Source organism: Anneissia japonica, unplaced genomic scaffold (genome assembly GCF_011630105.1).
Source record: "Anneissia japonica isolate Jap-2015-1 unplaced genomic scaffold, ASM1163010v1 scaffold7493_len91406_cov152, whole genome shotgun sequence".
Classification (NCBI taxonomy): domain Eukaryota; kingdom Metazoa; phylum Echinodermata; class Crinoidea; order Comatulida; family Comatulidae; genus Anneissia; species Anneissia japonica.
The window spans coordinates 42433-61394 of NW_022737009.1; the positions used below are offsets into that span (position 1 = coordinate 42433).

Sequence of the window (18962 nt, forward strand, 5' to 3'; positions counted from 1 at the left end):
GCTCATAGGTGATGCCACTAACAATATGAAGAATTACTGAATTACTGATGGTAAAATAAAGCAAAAGTAACAAACCAAGTACAGACAAAAGTAAATTAATAAAACTAATTTCAATTGGAAAAGCACAACTAAACCATACATTTTAATTATACCTACATATTATATACACTTTCACTTATTTCTTAATTTTGAAATAAAAAAATGAAACTAATTTCAGTTGCACATAAACCTAAACTCGTAATTTACAACTTAATTGTATATTATATCACTCTTGGCATTTATATAGCACAGCCATTCCAAGGCAAACAACGTAACTTAACAAAAATATAATAGCAGTTGTTTTGCCATGGGATGGTTGCATCTTTCTTTTCAGCTACAAAGTGCTAGCACCCATGTCGCACCTCAAAAATATATCAAGTATCCAACTGCTCAAGCCCAAACAAAAAAGACATTTCTCAAATGAAGCAGTGGTAACAACCTTTAAAAAATTTAAAAAATTAAAAAAAAAAAAAAAAAAAAAAAACCACAAGAACTGAATAATCAAATAATTTCAATTTGTATCAATTTTACTTAATATTTTGAAATCAGAATTGTGTATTTGTGTTTTAGTAGGTTGTGGTTGGAATGTGCGGTATGGGACTACGAACTAAAAGTTTTAGTATTTCCTTGTTAGTTTTTATTACTAAAAGTTTAAGGAACCCTATGTCCATAGGAAACACAGGCTTGTCTACACCACAAGATCAGTTCACTTCCTACCTTCGTCGTCTAAATCATTGTTTTCAGATGCTACTGCTATAGCACATGCCATAATCTATTCTTATAAATATAGATTCGTATGTTTCCAACCTGTTGCTGAGAAAGACTATTAAACCTTAAAGGTACATATATCTGGTTGAAGAAATGATATATTTAAACACATTCCTCCATGGTTGAACTACTACATTCATTAATTCATTGTAACGTTATCTTTTCAATAAAATCCATTGACATAAATCTAAATAATGAATTTGAACAAATAATATATAAACATTTTCCTCCACATGTGGTTGAACTACCACATATTGAAAGAGGAAATATTCATTGTAAAGTTATTTATCTTTTCAACAAATTCCATAGACATAAATATAAATAATAAGTTTGAATAATTTCCTTACCTGGACAGGTACAATAAAAAGTACTTTGCGAGTACATCTCAATGTTTGGATTCTCATGAAAAAACTTATGGAAGTTCAAATATCTTCGAGTAAACATGATGAATGAATAAATTAACTTGATTAAATAGGTATTAAACCAATTTTAGATATTAAAGTAAACATTCGAGAAAATTAATTAGTTTATTCCCAGCAGGATGACAACAGTGTCCATAGCAAATCACAACTGAACAATAAAAACACAGCAAATTTTATTGGCCTGTAACCTTTATCAGCTTTAGCATTTCCTTGTTTAGTTCCTTGTCATATAACAACCTGTATCGGAAGTTACTACAAGTGAACCACTAAAACAGATCAATCTGCACCGAGTTAAAACTGACCACAAAATCAACCTGCACTGCGTTAAAACTGAGCACCAACTATAAATCTACACTGCCAATTGTAACTACGAACACAATTCGATTAATCTGCACAGAGTATTAACAAAACCAATTCTAATATTTGTGTATTTAAATTTCTAACCATTGCAAAACAAGTGTGTTTTATAATATAATATATTAATTGTTCTACTTTGTTGGTTGTTGTGTGTGTTTCACTTCTGCATTTTTAACTTTCACAAGCTTTTATTCTAAGAAAAATAAGGTGTTAATTAATTGACTAAGGTGCTGTAGCAATGAAAATATGAAAATGAGAGTAATGAGCAACAAAAATAGCGTACAATTTTAAGTGTATAGGGGAGTGAAATAAAAAGTGCTGGTGAAAGAAAAATAAAATAGCAATTTTTGTGGTTGGTGAAATTTACAAAACCTTCAACACTTGCTGAATTACATTCATGATTAGCAGTATACAATCCATTGAAAACAATCCCTACATTAATTTAAATTTATTTTTGAAAAGTACTGCCCATTTTTACACCTTATTCCCCCAGTTTTTAAGTATTAAAAAATCTGTCTCATTCACCGTTCCCAAGTTTTTCGTCAAACAACTTTTTTCTGTCTTAGAAAAATCAGTTCTACAACATATCAAAAAATTTTTTTCCTCCGGAGCCTGACTTTAACTATAATCTAAACAAATGCCAAAAGAAACTTATCTAAACTGGTACATCACTTAGGCCTCCCAACATGGCGTCGGAGGCCTCACTTTTTCTGTACCAAGATTGACCGATGAGCAATCCAGCTATTATAGTAGAGATCAGTGACAAATATACGTTTCTGAGACCACATGTCTGTTTGTACTGTAGGACACATGTATTCCTAGCACTGTTCTGAAGTGGTCAGTTCTTAAGGCGCGATCGACAAATTATTCAAAACGACAAGAACGTGTTCAATCGTCCTAATTAAAACAACTTTATGAATATTCATTAGCTAAGCTCCACCGTTCACGAGACGCTTCTGAACGGTTCGAACCATCCAGACGCGTCTGAGCGGTGTGCGGAGGCTTTTGTTATTCTTCATAGCCCATCGTTCGAATCGTTCGAACCGTCCAGAAGCGTTTGAACGGTTTGTGGAAGCCTTTGTTTTTGTTCATAGCCTATCGTTCGGACGCATTTTTTAGGTTCCTATTATTTACTACAGTATGTTTTAATGCTATTGCGGGTATCGTTGAGATGCGGCCCGTTTGAACTACAGTATTGAGTTCCATAGTGTAGGCCTAGGTTAGGCATAGGGCCTGTAACGTAATCCTACTAGGCCTAATAATATTTAATAGGCTAGCCTAGACTAGGGACTAAAATATAGGCCAGGCCTAGGGTTATATGAAAATAAAGGTAAAAATAATTCAAAAATAATAGCCTGTAGACCTAGGCTTACATCTTGACTGTTAAGGCCCTATTTGGCAGGAAATAATTGTATGTGGTGTAGGCCTCCCCGATGCCTAGGCAGTTTCAACTTTGACCGGATTACTTCAAAAATGTACTTATTCCCACAGCTGGGATGCTTTGCCTTTATACGCCGCTGTGTGTGAAATGTTGGAAGTATACCAACTGATACTAAAAATAGCACATACTAAAAATAGGCTTCTAATTCTATAAATTAGGCTAAATCAATCGGTATGCCACAGATCCTATGTGTATGCGTACGATGTTCAATTTAATCATCGGAGAAAACTTGATGATAGGTCTGATTGATGTTTTTAGTTCTATTTTTATAGAGTAGGCATGCGTATGTTTAGAAGTTATTGCAGCCGTGTAATCAGCTAAAAATAAATCACTTGCAATAAATTGATTTGACATGGATTGACTCTTCTTTCGTAAATATGTGATGAAATTTAAATAAATGTTTGCTTTTGCTATTGTTTTTTTAAAAATTTTATATGGGTCTAGTATTAATATTATTTTTTGCAGTCAGAATTACATATTTTACATCTACACTATATTTACATCTACCATGGAAACATCCATATCATTTCCAGAACCTATTGGCATTTTTATTAAATACATGAATTAGTTTTATTGTCATTCGTTGTAAATTTCAAAAACGTGTTAAACATAAACTGCCTAAAAATACAAAAAAGAAATATAATCAGGGCTGGATCCAGTAGGCCTATGTGGGCAATACTGTCTTATTTGTCGCTTATCTATTCTGAAACTGTAGTGCCCCCTTCCCATCCCCTTCCGTTTGAAAAATTCTGGATCCGTCCCAGATAAAAAAAAAAAAAAAAAAAAAAAAAAAAAAAAACAGCCGCACCACAACTTGAGAGGCCAACGCCGAAACCAGTACCTTCGCTGCTTCTTGCACCAACACCGAAGCTGGTACCGAATGCAGGTGGCATTGTAATGATCGGGGGTATGTGTCCCCTTAGCGACGAGCGTTACCATCGGTCATTGGCCAGCAGTACAACTGCGACGTCATTTATTAGGCAGTTGGTGGACTGCATGTTCAGTGCAGACGAACTTAGCAGGTGCAATTTAAACGGCACAGCCGTTGTACTGCAGGGGGAGAAGATAAAGCGTGAGTCTCTCTCCCCCAATAGGATGCTGGCTATATTTAGACAAGTGGAAACAGAGTTTCCAGGGTCAACTGTTAAGTGCGAAAGGGCCCTGAAGGAGGCAGTAAACGGCAAGTGCCGTGCTCACCGCTTCAACAATAAACCCAGTGTCTGTAATCACTTGTATCGTTTAAAATATTGTACATACTGTAATTTAATTCAACATTTTGTCAAATTAAAATATGTTGTTACCAAAAAAGTGTTTCCTTTCATTTGTACTTGTTTTGTTGCATATTATGATTTATTTGAAGAGTGAAAGTGTTTGAATGTGTGCGTGTTTTGCTGCATAACATTTTGTGTTATGATAATAATAATAATAATAATAATAATAATAATAATAATAATAATAATAATGGAAACCACGAACAGGATACAAAATTAAAGTAAAGCATAATTTAAATCAAATAAAAACTGGTATATTTATCATCTTGGTATTTTTATTCACATAATAAAATATAAATAGGCCTGCATAAAATAATACATTGTAGTTGAGAAACTAAATTTTTTTAAGATGAAAATAATCCCACTACAAATTAAAAAACATGGAATTATTAAGGAAAATATACAAATGAAGAATTGATTTTGTCGACGAGTAAAGGCCGGGTCAGTCACTAAAAATAGACAGTTGAGAATGTTGCATTCACAACCAGTCTATTTATAGTGCCGGGTCAGTCACTAAAAATAGACAGTTGAGAATGTTGCATTCACAACCAGTCTATTTATATTGACAGTCAAGGAAGTCATATATACTAAAAATAGACTGCTGATAACTGTGTGAAAATTCTTAGCCAATAAATGGAGACCCGAGTGAAAAAATCTCAGGCAAGAAGATGGTAAGTAGGCCTACTACTGTGTTAGCGATGTTCTTTAAATTTGCAGCAAATGGTGTGGTCTACATTTTTCCGATTATGAATTAGTTGTATGACCAGACTTAATTTGACCGGCATTTGCGGTAGATTTAAAATTGTATGCAAGACGTTCGCAAAGCGGGTAAACGTTCGGTCTTGAGTATAGGGAAGGTGCTAAGAGAACGTCTAGACGCGTTTTACGATGCATGCACTCGGACGTATTAAAAGGGGAGGAGCAAAGTCCAAACGGAATATCGGCGTCCAAACAGTGCCCTATCCAAACGGTGTTTTCAGACGCATTTAGGTATAACAATAGAAAACGCGTCTGGACGCAGATTTGTCGTTTTGATTAATTTGATTGCGCCTAAGTTTGATAGACACTTCAGAAAGTTGCATTGGCCATCATTCGCATGGGTGGGTCTAGCCTAGATATTGACTTACACTCCTGATAATAAAAACATGTAGTAGAAGCCACTAGAACATATTGCTACCTACAGGATGCTGTAGTACAGTTTTTTAACATACAGAGTGCTATAGTAGGTATTTATTTATTGATGGCGCTATCACTATATTCACTGCATCTGTCCCATGTCTGATATACAATAATACAATATCATGAGCATATATGTGAGGTCTCACCACAAAATGAGTGTCATGGAATAGAAAATGAAAAATTGAGTTTATAAATTTTATTATATTTGTGGTAGGATACATATAAGCTTTAATTTGGTCTTTGAATGGCTTCCCTAGAATAAGCAGATCCAGAGATGTGTGCATTGAAAGTTTAGGTGTTTGAAAACCATGTTTTGAGAAAATCGACCTCAAAGACAACTAACCTGTACAAATAATAGGACTAGAGTTACAGAATATGCGCAGAGAACATTATTTTAGTAAGAAAATTAATAATAATCATAAAATAATAAGTATCAAGTTATTCAAAAATATTAAAATCAAACTGAAAATTTTGAAAATGTCAAATGTTGACTTTATAAACCTATTTTGGTCAATATCTCAATATGATTTCACCAACGATGCATCACATTTCGTGGTGAGACTCGTATAGGCACATCATGACTATATATTATCGGCATACAATTAGCATACAATTAGCTTTTACTCAAAGAAAGTTTAATAGTCTGGATAGAGCTTTACGTTTATGTGTGCAAAATGCATTCAACTGGATGCCATTTTCCCCACTGACAAACCATTGATCGCAATTTCTAACGTAACTATTAAGATGTTGTATCTTAAGGCCAACTCAGACAGCGTCGTACGATGCAGCCCGACGCGATTTGTTGTCGCGTCGGATCTGTGTGAGTTAAACACAGATGCGATGGTGTGCGTCGGGGGCAGTTGCGTAGTAGAATATTAAACATGTTTAATATTTCTCACGACGGCTTAAGACTGTCCCCGATGATAAATCGAGTCGGGCTGCGTCGGCCGACGCTGTCTGAGTTAGCCTTTAGTTTTTCTTTGTAACTTTTAATTGATGAATAAATGTGTGTTTGATAACTAATATAATGCGAGCTTTTGTGTTTTTAGTTCATTTCGATGGTAAAATATTAGATTTTAAAAGGCCTATTCCAGAAAGCCTATAGGGTCATTCAGGCGTAATGAACGGTAACCAATGTCTGGTTGGCAAGAGAGGGTGCTACCTGGCGTCTTGATGACACAACTGTGGTACTCTATGGAGAAAATGATTATTAATGGGCTTTGCCTGATCAGCCAACCTAGTTTGTTTTGATCAAATATTTTCCTCTCATTGAAAGACTAATTAACAGTATAATGTCTGTAAATTGACAGAAGCTATTTTTTCTTTTGAATTTTCAATTAAAATGCAATATACTTTTTAGCTTTTATCTGCCCGGCTGTTTAAAGCAAAGTGACGCAAATTTTTAATTTTCAAAATAAATAGAGTTAAAGTTTGGTTATTTGCAGATTGACAAAATATTTTGTATCCTTCTAAAACTTTGCAGAAGCATTGATCTATACAAAGTATGATAATAAGTAAAATTTTAATTACCACAATTATTGCAAAGTTATTAATTTCACCAACAGAAATGTTACTGAAAAAAATAAACAAATTGTATCAAGGATAGTTTCCCTAGCTGGTTGTAAAAATGCACATCCTTATAAAAATACCAAAGATATCTCTCTATATCGGTAAAAAAAAAAAGTTCACAAGATATCTAGGAACTTGCCAAGGATCTGTGTGTATGGTTAAAGGGCGCACTACCTTTAACCATACACACTAATTTACACTACCGATATGCTAGGCTGGGCTAGGCTAGGCCTGGACTTAAATTTTGTTGGACTGGAGCCAAAACTCCAACTTGCGCTCGAAAGAAATTCAAAATAACGATCATAATAATGTACAGTACTATACATACTTGTTAATGTGTATAGAAACTTTATTCTCTCTTTCTCAGGCAATAATATATGACTTATCTTCTAGCTTATGAAGAAACACAGCCTAGCGGGTGCCGCAACAGGGCAAGTAACCAATGTTTTTCACTTGATCCATGTGGTTGTGGCGTCATGTAAATACCCTGTACAGAATAACCCGGAAACCAGGGGTTCTCAATTTTTAAAAGAGCGCTGATTGGCTGTAGACACGGCGCTTGGACTTTTTTTGTATGCAATACGATTGTTCTCCGCCTGCATTTATTAAATGAATAATAAAGTTATAAAAAGAAAATGTGGGTGTCCGTGTCTTATTTTATGGAGGAAATAATGAAATGGTAGATTAACATTAGTTAGATTTGATAAATAAATTCCATTCATAATTAGAGGGTTCATTAAATTACGATATGAGGGTGGTGTATTCAGAGATGAATAAATCATGCGCCTATCGATACGCCGAAAAGTTACGCATTGGGCAGAGTTTTCTCACGGCTGCAGACATAAAGTATGATCGCCATGTTGAATGTCGGTGTATTCAAAGCACACTATCTGTAGTAGAGATCGCTGATAGTGTACAGCAAACCGTCGATTAATTTTTGACACGGGTGTGTGTTTTGTTCATGAAATAGGAACTTTATTTATGACAATAATTACATGATTTTACGTTCGTAAAATCGGGAATTCGTAAAATCAGGGTTCGTAAATGAGGGGTTCTACTGTAGTGTAAATGTACCTAATAGACACATTTGTTTGTAGAAAACACACATTTCTGGCCTTGTTCTGATCGGAGAGTTTGATTGACACTCCGGAAATGTCCATGGTACTCATTTTTTCCAACATTTGTATTAACCCTTATTATGCTGAAAATCGCTGGTGCGCGACATTCCAGCATGCCAAATTACTTTTACAAAATTACATAATTACATAGTTAATTACAACATATATTCCAAATGTATTATTGGTTTGTAAAAAAAAAAGTTTTACAATCAGGAAAATGTTTGGTCTCCGCCATCCAATCAATGCCGTAGTCAGCTATTGGGATATTCCCATACAATTTTCCTAATGGGTCCACAAAGAATGGGTCCGCATTTTTAAAAATGGGTCCAAATTATGTAATTTTATGCATAAAATGGGTCCATTTTTTGAAAAATCCAGATAAGTTTGATTGACATTACGGAAATGTCCATGATACTCACTTTTTCCAGCATTTGTATTAAGTTGTGTTCAAGCAAAGAATCTCAGTAGGGAAATATCAGAATAGATATCCCTGTTAATACTTAGTAGATTATACCTCTCGTGTGAATTGTGTAGAAGACAGAACATAATTAAACCTTAGGAACAGGAATGCTACCAACCTTTTAGTGATGCTACTTTGTCAGTCAGTTGAGTGATGTTGTGAACAACTTCATTGTATTTTTCAACCATTACATTGTCGGATGCATCACACTCGAGGAAAGACATCTCTTGTTCCAGCTGCTGTTTCTCTTTGGTTTGTCTCTACAAATTAAAGAGCATACAATAATATATATTTATTTAATATTCAAATTCGCCATAAACATGGCCTTGGAAGCTACTCAAGGTAAGATGTTACATTTACAAATCTTATTATTTATTTATTTTGCCATCACCTGCTAGCACCTAATAGGTTGAAACATAGCAGTATCCACTTTAAAGCTTATCAACAAAGCCATCAAATGGCAAAACAACAACAATATTGTATTTTTGTGCAGTTACATTGTTTTGCATTGGAACAGCCGCATGCCAAAACTTGCATCAGTGACTAAGGCAAGAAAATTGGCTTTTAATATATTCATATTCCACACAATATAAGCACTAACATGATAGGTCGCTTACTGGAATCGACTTATTGCCAAAGTTATGAGTAAAAGTATTACGGCTTCTCTGTACTAAAGTATACAATAATACTGACACTTTCTTACGCTAAGTACTCAGTTTAACATTTATCGACTATACGCTGGTTTTGAGAATGCAAGCCTTGTATGGTATTTAGTTAAGAGAAAAAAAAAACATCACTTGTAGATTGACAAATGTGTACCATGACTTTTTACTAAGTGATACAAAAAGCAATTTTAAATATTTTTAAAAACTTTAAAAAAAATAATTGGCAATCTTCAGTGCGGGAAGCAAAAAAAAATAAACAATGAAAACAGAAAACCAGGACAAAACTTTAAAAAGATTTAGTTGGGAATCAAATGTTCCTTTAAGATGAAAAAACCTATTTCAAATATATTTTTTTGTAGCTCTCCATAATTTAAGCATGTGTTTTTGCACGAATTGCCATTGCTGATAATCAAAATTATGATCAAAGGACTAACAATATAGAAACACAAATAAAATGATAGTTCAAACGCACAGGAACAATTTATTTCACAATCTAGAATGTTTTTTCTGACATATTAGGTGTTAAAAAAACAGATTTTTGCATTCATCGATAACTTCAACGGTGAATGGTGTACATAAAAATCAAAAATTTGTTAAATCAAAAAATTTGTAAAATCTGGGTTCTGTACTGTATTGACAGGAATTTTTTCATGGAAAACAATTTGAGATGGGTCTGTTCTGGCAAATCTCCATTGTCGCTTTAATGATTTAATTAGTATGACTCAGAAATGCCAAGGTTAGACTCATCGTTGATAGACACAATAAAAGTGTTACGATGTGCAGGGAATGGAAAGCAAAAAAATTATAAGATGATCTAATGAATGCAGATAGGTTGCTTAAACAGAGTTCTTTGAAAGTAAATAGCAAGATTTTGAACTTAAAGTCGGGCTCAAAAGGAAAAAAAAATTTTGATATGTTGTAGAACTGATATTTAAAAATCTGTATCTCATTCACCGTTCCCCAGTTCTTCGTCAAACAAATTTTTTCTGTCTTAGAAAAATCAGATCTACAACATATCAAATCATTTTTCATCCGACTTTAATGCGGGAATCAATGGGAAGCCAGTGTAGGTCTTGCAGAACAGGGGTGATGTGAGAGCGATGTTTTGTGAATGTTATAATTCATGCAGCAGAGTTTTGAAGCCTATAGGAGTCTGTAAATTTTGGATTTAGGTAGTGAGTAAAAAAGAGAATGAATGGATGAAACAAAAGCATGAATAATGGAAGAAGCAGTGCATCTACAAAGAAAGTGTCAAATGAGTGCAACATTATGAAGATAGAAGACAGAATTTGCCACCATCCCCCACTCCCCACATACACCCGTGCAGTTGACAATTTTGAAACCAACACTTTTTAGCAAGTTTAGACTACTGCTATGTATGCCTATCAAAGCTAACATTTTCTTACTAACCTCCAATTCACTTTGAAACTCTGCCATGCTTGCTTTTAGTGCTGCAACCATGTCCTTTGTTTGGGAAGCATCTACTGCTGTAACATCTTCTGAAATAGTACCAAAGGATATTACGTGAAAAAATGTTCTTTTGTTTTTCTTAAAACAATATTCATATAGGGTGACCTTTACAGCATTCCTTGGGCCTGTTTCTACTGACAAAAAAGAACCGTTCTTAAGGGCCGTCCCTTTTTAAGAATGGTTCTTTGTGGCAGTAGAAATGGGGCCACAAAAAAGAACCGTTCTTTTTGGTTTTTGTTTATTTTTTTGGGTCCAAAAGAACGGTAAGATAAATAGCGGCCTAATTTGACCTAAGATCAGCTTAGCCAGTACTGTAGGTCTATGTCTAGTACTAGTAGAATTTTTGAAAAGGACATAATTGGGAGTTAATTCTTATCAGACTTAGTAAAATACTTCAGACGTCAATAATTTAGACCTCCTACATTTTACCTTTGGACATATTCTTAAATAATCACCAAAAATGTTGGATGTGTTCCACTAGTCCAGTGATCCAGTAGGCCTATCACTGATATAGTACTGACAATATCATAATTTCTTTTTAGGAGGAATCAGTAGAACAAATGTCAAACTTCTCAACAAAATATTCTCTTTTGTTCAAAGTAGTGTAAGAACTAAAGTTTAACAAATGTTCTATTTGTACCGTCATGAGCTGGTATTCGAACCGGAGGAATCTTCATTGTTTGATTTATCTTGGTAGCGAAAATATTGTTGTCTTGTTAAAGCCTTTTTTATAAAAGGTCATTTTAAATTGCATTTTGGGTTTGTTGTATGTATATCAGTCAAGAAACCGTTTCATGTGGAATCAAAAATGCAGTTGCAATGCAGTTCTTGTCTTGCTTCCGATAATAAAACAATAGGAGAATCTTTTCTTTCTAGATATTCAGTAGAAACACGTCTCTAGAAGGTCTTGATTTACATGGTAAAAACATTGTAAAATTAATATCTAGAAATGTTTATTACCCTGTCTTTGTACAAGTACTTCTTCTTCGCCTTGTTTATATGGTTGGTACCTTGGCATGTTTACTGGTCTAGGTGGCGCTGGTCGGGGAGGGACGTTTTTCTTTGTCGGTTCTTTGAGTGGTCTAGAGGGTGCACTTCTCCTAGGCTTTACATCTTCATCTTGTACGGTGTCAGAACCAACTAGACCCAGGAGGTCACCAACAACTAGCGACGATTCATCAGTCAGTATACCATCTAAAAAATGACCAAAACAAATTTAATAAAGTTAATTTATTCAATATTTAACATTATTCCGTTTCACCATTATGTCGCTTAGCATTGATTATAAAGTATACTGTTACTTTTGAGAAAAGGCAGTGAAATTTTTCTCTTCCTATGCAATGTCGGAGATGATAAGACACACAATCCCGGCCATGCACTCAAAATTGTCCCCGACATTTGTTTACGCCTAAGAATATATACAAAACTTTTAATATTTTACTTGACATAAAAGTAGAGCTTAATTGTTTGTGGGAAGGTTAATCCGACTCATGTAAAGCTGGGCGCTCACAGCATTGTAAGACGGTCATACTACAAATCTAACTCCACTCCCTGTGAGTGCTAGATGACACGATGTTGTCTGCTGATTGTCGGTTGCAGTCTGAATGGATCGTCACCGAAAACGATTCTTTGTGTGTGCGCCGTGCCGCTGTGTTCTCCATACCATCGGGCGGAGTGAGAGCCCTGGTTTTATATGGGTCTGGCTCCAGTGCTGCGAAATTACAACCTTAATAATAAATGGATTTATACATATTTATATCATAATAATATAATAATCATCAAATTATTCAGATTACTTACCATCGACATCAGACGGGAGTTCTGGTGGGGGATATGCAGGAGGTGGTTGTCCAGCATCATCATCTGTAATATCAGTTGCAGAGTTGGAACTGACCTCAAAACCAACTAGGTCATTTGTTAATAGTGCCTGCTGAGATGCAATCAAGGGGAAACTTGGTTCCGGAATATAAGTACCACCTTGCCCATTATTCGTCATGCTCTGTGGGCGAGGTCTTGGACGAGGTACGGCTGAATTCTGATTAAACTTTTTTGGTTTTGGTTTATCAATATGTAATCCGGTGCGCTTAGCAGGTGATGGGGGAGGAGGTAAAATAAAGGCTGATTTTGTATCAGATGGTGGTTCAATAGTATCAACTGGTTTAATAACAAAACTTGGCATCAAAGAATTAAAATCATCAGATGAGAGTTCAGAGTTCACGCTTTCATCTCTTGGCATTTTACCAAGCTGAGTATCCACCTCAAAATCATCGCAAAATCCCAAGTTATCTTCAGCACTGAAAGGATTTGCTGACGCCTTATTCAAATCTTTGCTTTCTTCCACTGTAGCTGGCGCAAATGGATTCGGTGATGGTTGGCGAATAGGCGGAACCTTCTCTTTAGTGCCCTTGGCGAAGATCTCCTCAACAGCTGCTGAAAATGGAGTAATGTTCCGAGCTGTGGAGCTTGTATCTGATGTTTTTGATGTGGATGGTTGTGCAGTGTTTTTTGAAGGAATTATTTGCTGATTATCATTTGCATTGAATGGATTAAATGAATCTGAAGTAGTAACTGGTGTTCCAAATGATTCCAGCAAAGGGTCCACAGAATCAAATGCACTATTTACTTTCTGGTTGAATACATTAGCGAGGGAGATATCTACTGCTCCTGAACTGAAGTTACTTTGTGCTGGTTGCTTTTCTGGGGAGGTCTTTGCGACTGGCCTATGCACTGATCGCACAGTAGTTGATGCAGCACCAAATGGCTTGGCAGTTAGAATACCAGAGAGACTATCAACAGACCCTTGCTTCACTATCACTTTTGTTGGAGATTGTGGCTGGTCTGTTGTTATTGCACTTGAATTATGAATGACTGGAGTTAATACAGACGTTTGCGGTTTGTCCGAAGGACTAAAATCAATAAGCGTTGAGCCCACTGTACTTGAAATTGAAGGGCTTACAGAAGACGCACCTTGTTTTTCTGTTCTTGGAAGGTTTGATGGCAAAAATACTGGTTTTGAAGAATTTCCTGATGGACCTGATGAAGGAATGCTTGTTGTGTCAGTGACTGGGAATGGGTCTAAGTCAAGTAAGTTTGTCACAGTATTAACTGGTTTGTGAGTGGGAGATGGCTTAGGTGCTAATGCTGGCTTTGGTCTATTTACTGGGCTCAGAATTACTGGGGAATTATCCTTGGAATTACCTGAAGTATCCGGAATGGGTCCAAAAATATCTAACAATTCACTCGCTCCGTTAGGAATGTTTGGCACCAATTCAGCAGCCTTCGCCGACTTGGCGGGAAGTGGGGGTTTCTTACCGACAGGGGTTCTTTTCTTAATGGGTGGAGGTGGGGCTTGTCGTTTTAAAGATGGAGACTTTAGTTTCTCCAATACCTTAACATAACTTACTGGAATGAAACCAATACTACCCATATCATTCTGAGCCTCATACCATTCAGTGTCCAATTGTTCAACAATTGTAATGACATCCCCTTTTTTGACACTTAGATCTTGTTCAGTCTGTCCTTCAAAATCAAAAAGCACTCTTCCTTTCTTTCCCTGATTTGCATTAGGTAATTCAAGAATACCAGGCTTCTCTATATTATTACTATTGTTTGATTCAATTTCTTTAGAATTCACACCAGTTTTACACAAGTCTTTGTAACTCTGTGGTCGTTCATCATAGCCGTCCGGAACATCAACGACCACGTTGACAAACGATGCTGGAAACATCCCAACATTGCCATCAATGTTTCCGACGAGCCAATCGTTATCAATTCGATACAAAAGTCTGATTTGCTCATTGTCCATGAAACTTAATTCTTTTTTGGACTCTGCACTAAAGGGAAAGAGTGATATTGCTGACGGTTGGGAGCTACCGGAAGATTCTGTCACAGAAGGTTCTGTGCCAATTGCTTCAGATTTAACATGACTAATGTCTTCACCCTGCTTGACTACTGAACTGAAGTCTTCTAAATTAAAATTAACACTGGCAGTGTTGCCACCATGGGTGTTATCTTCAATGATTTCTACACACAGAGCTGGAACCAATCCTGTTCTGCCATTGCAGCTTCCTCTAAACCAATCATCATCAACCTTTTCCAAATTAGTAATGACATCACCTTCAGAGACAGTTAATTCATCACTGAGTTGGCCAACGCTGCTTGTAATCACTCTGCAGGTTAAACCTTAAAAAGAAATCAACAATTATTGTTTACTATCTTATTTGAGCTATTCATAGTTTTATTTAAGTTTTAGGTTTCCCCAACCCCAATTTTTTTTGGTAGACAGTGACTCTGTATCAAGGCTCATGCAAATGAATGGGTTGTTTAAGGGCATGGAATCATGTTGTTCATACCCAGTACCTTTAACTACAGCAAATCAACTGGAATTACCAAAACTTTGATTAACACAAAGAAATGTTAGAATACACAACTTTTCATTGACAAAATACATGTTACTTGAAGTGAAAAATACATGATTAGATGGTACATTAGGTGGTACAGCAGTAAATTTTATAAACATGACTTTATTGAATCATTTTCTATTATCAAACAAAAAATGTTTTATATACTATATAAGAACTATGTATTAAAACTATAACAATAGGACTATTTTAATCCTTTTTTTTTTAAACATGGATTAAAATTGAATGTGAAAATCAGCACCAATGTCCTCATCAAATCTATAACTATAACTGTAATATCAAGTTACAAAATCAATTAAAAAATGTAAAATAATTTTGCTTACCACTTTGACTTGTCCCTCCATGTTGAATGATGTAAGTACACGGGAAAATTCCTTCTTTGCCATTAATACGACCTCTCAACCAATTCTCATCTACTTGTGTGACAATTTCAATTGTATCACCTGAAAATATATAGTTTTTTTTTTTAATGATTTTAATCAAATTTATGTGATTTTATATACAGGTATTCAGGTTAAGCAGATTAAATTGCAAGCAAGCAACACAAATAAATTATTGGTTGACTGACTGATCGATTGACAGGGTGAAAGTATGGAGAATATCATGTGACATTTATTATTGTTACATTTACACTTTTCAATGAAATATACAGTATGAGGGTGAAGCTGCCAGATGATTGGAATCCAGTTTTTTGAACATGTGAAAACCAAAGGAAACACTCACTGCAGTAGGGGAACATATTAAAGCTACAGTAACCATAGAATCACTCAAATGAATATGACTCGCTCTCCTGCGAGAAGAGAAGTATTTGCCAAGGAAGAAAAAGTCTATGGAAATTTGGACTTGGCATCCCACGCTCAATCATGACTGTGGATACAAGCTACCGGCAGTACTGGAGGAATTGTTGTAACATGATTATTCAAATTCAATTTCATGCTTGAGTGATCATGTGACAATTTGATCTGTGTAAATACATCAGTTTCCCTGAAGAAGTTGCTGAGATAGCAATGAAATCTTGGAAGTAACGCAAGATATATTATATTTCAATTAAATCCAATTACAACCACCACCACTTAATACAGTTTATGGATATGATACAATAACAATACATGACAACATTAAAAATGTTGATTAATTATAATATAAATTGAGACGTTCTCAACAAACAACAGTTCTTCTCAGAATTGTATCGATGTGGTGTACCGCAAGCATTAATAATGTGGCAACGACAAGCCAAACCAGTCATCGTCGCAAATCCTGTTTCGGAGATAATGGCCAAAACATGCTGAAATATCAAAAATTTGGAAATCTACTTTATTGCACTATTAACTAACCTATTCTATACATCATGCTATGCCGTTATTCTCCCCAAATTCCAATTTTAAAACAACAATGTTTGGTGATGGTTTCTGCTAAAGAAATGCCCGAAATCATAAACTTTGAAGGCTGATTTCTCAAATACTATTCTTTAAACAGCTGTATGTTTAAACTCTTGTAACTTCATAACGAAATATTGGATTTAAATGAATCTTTCACCATTTCATCTCAATTTCCTGATTAACCCTGTATCTAAAAATCAATATTTGCGACGAGTGACTGGTTTGGCTCGTCTTTGCCACATACATTAATTATTATGCCATGCAAACCTTAAAACAATATATTATTTAAACTGTTATTTATTCTTCGCTCAGATATCATTATTGTTATCATGGCCATAAGTATATTTTTAGAAAACAACAATTATGACAATAGAAATACGGAATAACACATTCTTTTAGGGTGACAGTGGCTCTGCCACTTTTGTTATTCTTGACTTTAGTTTCATAATTATTTGCCAGTTATTTTTTTTGTAAAACTTGCCTTGTATTTTCTTTTGTAACGTTTATTATATTTTTTGACAAAAAAAACCAACAATTATAACAATAATCAAATAAAAGCGGCAAAAACAACAATAAAAACAGTAAATAAATATCCAATTAAAATAAATAACAATAAAAAAAATTTAAAAAGTACTAATTTTAATAATTATTAGTACAGTATATTGGAGCTGTCCACATGCATATTGTGTATTAATAAAATTAGAAGGCTTGTTAACTACAAATACAATATTAAAATAACATGTGTAGAAGACAAGACATGGACAAATACTGTACCTTTGTTAAAACCAAGGTCACCATCAGTGTCAGCTAAGAATGTTTCTATAGCAACAACAAACTCTCCACTGTGATAATTAGTTCCTGCACTGCCTGGTTCTTCGACGGGTGACACAAAGCTGGTAGGAAATCGTCCCGTTCTTCCATTAGCTGTTCCGATTGCCCAATTCTCATCAACGATCTCTATAATTTGAACAATGTCCCCTGACTGCAAAGGTAGTTCGTCCACGTCTGTCGTGTCAAAGTTGAAGTTCGCCTGGGCAGAAGTTCCAGCCTCCATGTCACAATCTCACTCACATTACAAATCAACTTTCATCTTCAAATAAAAGAACCAAAATTAATTAGATTAACTCGTACTGTTAGTATTTGGTGCGCGGGCCAGCGTATTGTAAATACTAGTGGCGGTGCCAAGATTAGGTGGTCTGGAACAGGCCAAGCTCCATTAGCCAATAGATTATAAAACATGAAATGCTTAAAATTGATAAAAATTGCAGTTTTCTAGGCAACCAGGAGCCTAAGCTGCTTGAAGCCAGACCAGGGCTTCTCACTTTAACTCCACAATTGTTGTTAGACCACCCTGTCAACAAATTCACCCCCACCCCCTACAATTCTATGACGCATAAATGTAACATAGGGCCATCACCAAACACTGCCCACCATAGATGGGGACTGGGTCAAGTTGACCATGCCTTTTTGTCTTCATTTTTGTTGATTGGCATTATATTAATGGATGATATTTTTAAGTAAAGTACAGGGAACCTCACCAAAGCTACAGCAAGTCAAATGTAATAATAATAATAATAATAATGGTCGACTTGCAGAGCGCATATTAATGGACCTCTATGGAACATAAACATGAAAAACGTACCAAGAAAATAACACTTATCTAACTAAACCTATTCACTTAAGCACGGTTTGGCCATTGGCTCCGAGGAGCTCATCCGCCCCTTGTTTAGCTATTTAATGTGGCTATAATCAAGATCATTTGACACAGACACCAACAATAATATGCCACATAGAACGACATCACAATTGCAAACCTATGGTATTGTATTTGAATGGTTATACAATATTCGTGACACACTACACAGTGATAATGGATTTTTAAATATACATTTCCTGCATTATTTTCAAAGGCCATGCAGAGTATAGCTACTTCATCACAAATATTACTGTACTTTTACACCAGGTTGGTGTCAATTCTCTGGTGGGTCAGATTTGATCCAGATTCCAAAATTGAGAATCCAGGCCTTTGATTTAGGATTAACTCTATTACTTCCACATTAAAGATTTTAATTATGAAGGCCATTTATCTTACTATAAATTTACGTAATCTAATCTGTTTGTCTAATTATAGACTACAGCAGTAAACCGCCAAATGAGTCTTCAAGATGATGAAAACGTATCATGTTATTCAAGTTAATAGGCTGGGTAGTTACGGTGATTGCTGTACGTTGCTCATAAACACGAAACAAATGCGCAATTTCTCTCCCAGTGCAGCCACGTTTTGTAAGTTGTTTGCATCACTGACAAAAACTTTGTTCAATGATTCAGTACTACTGTACAGTATACTGCAGTGAAATTCAAAATTATAGAATCTACTAAATCAATAATGACATATAATAAACT

At 35.2% G+C, this 18962-nt stretch overlaps 1 protein-coding gene across 8 annotated transcripts in view; it reads right to left on the reverse strand.

Moving 5' to 3' along the window:
- The window catches only part of LOC117117049 (dynamin-binding protein-like), a 64171-nt gene that overhangs the window by 30841 nt on the left and 14368 nt on the right, over nucleotides 1-18962 (reverse strand). For 5 of the 8 annotated variants that reach the window (XM_033261230.1, XM_033261232.1, XM_033261227.1 and 2 more), the window contains exons 1-6: nucleotides 17334-17651; nucleotides 15504-15623; nucleotides 12560-14941; nucleotides 11720-11953; nucleotides 10700-10788; nucleotides 8743-8884 (exon numbers count right to left, since the gene is read on the reverse strand). In XM_033261230.1, coding sequence (XP_033117121.1) covers nucleotides 8743-8884; nucleotides 10700-10788; nucleotides 11720-11953; nucleotides 12560-14941; nucleotides 15504-15623; nucleotides 17334-17613 — 3247 coding nt within the window. In that variant the 5' untranslated portion in view covers nucleotides 17614-17651. Of the gene's footprint in view, nucleotides 1-8742; nucleotides 8885-10699; nucleotides 10789-11719; nucleotides 11954-12559; nucleotides 14942-15503; nucleotides 15624-17333; nucleotides 17652-18962 lie in introns of those variants that run through there. The other 3 variants (XM_033261226.1, XM_033261228.1, XM_033261229.1) reach the window with 2 other exon arrangements.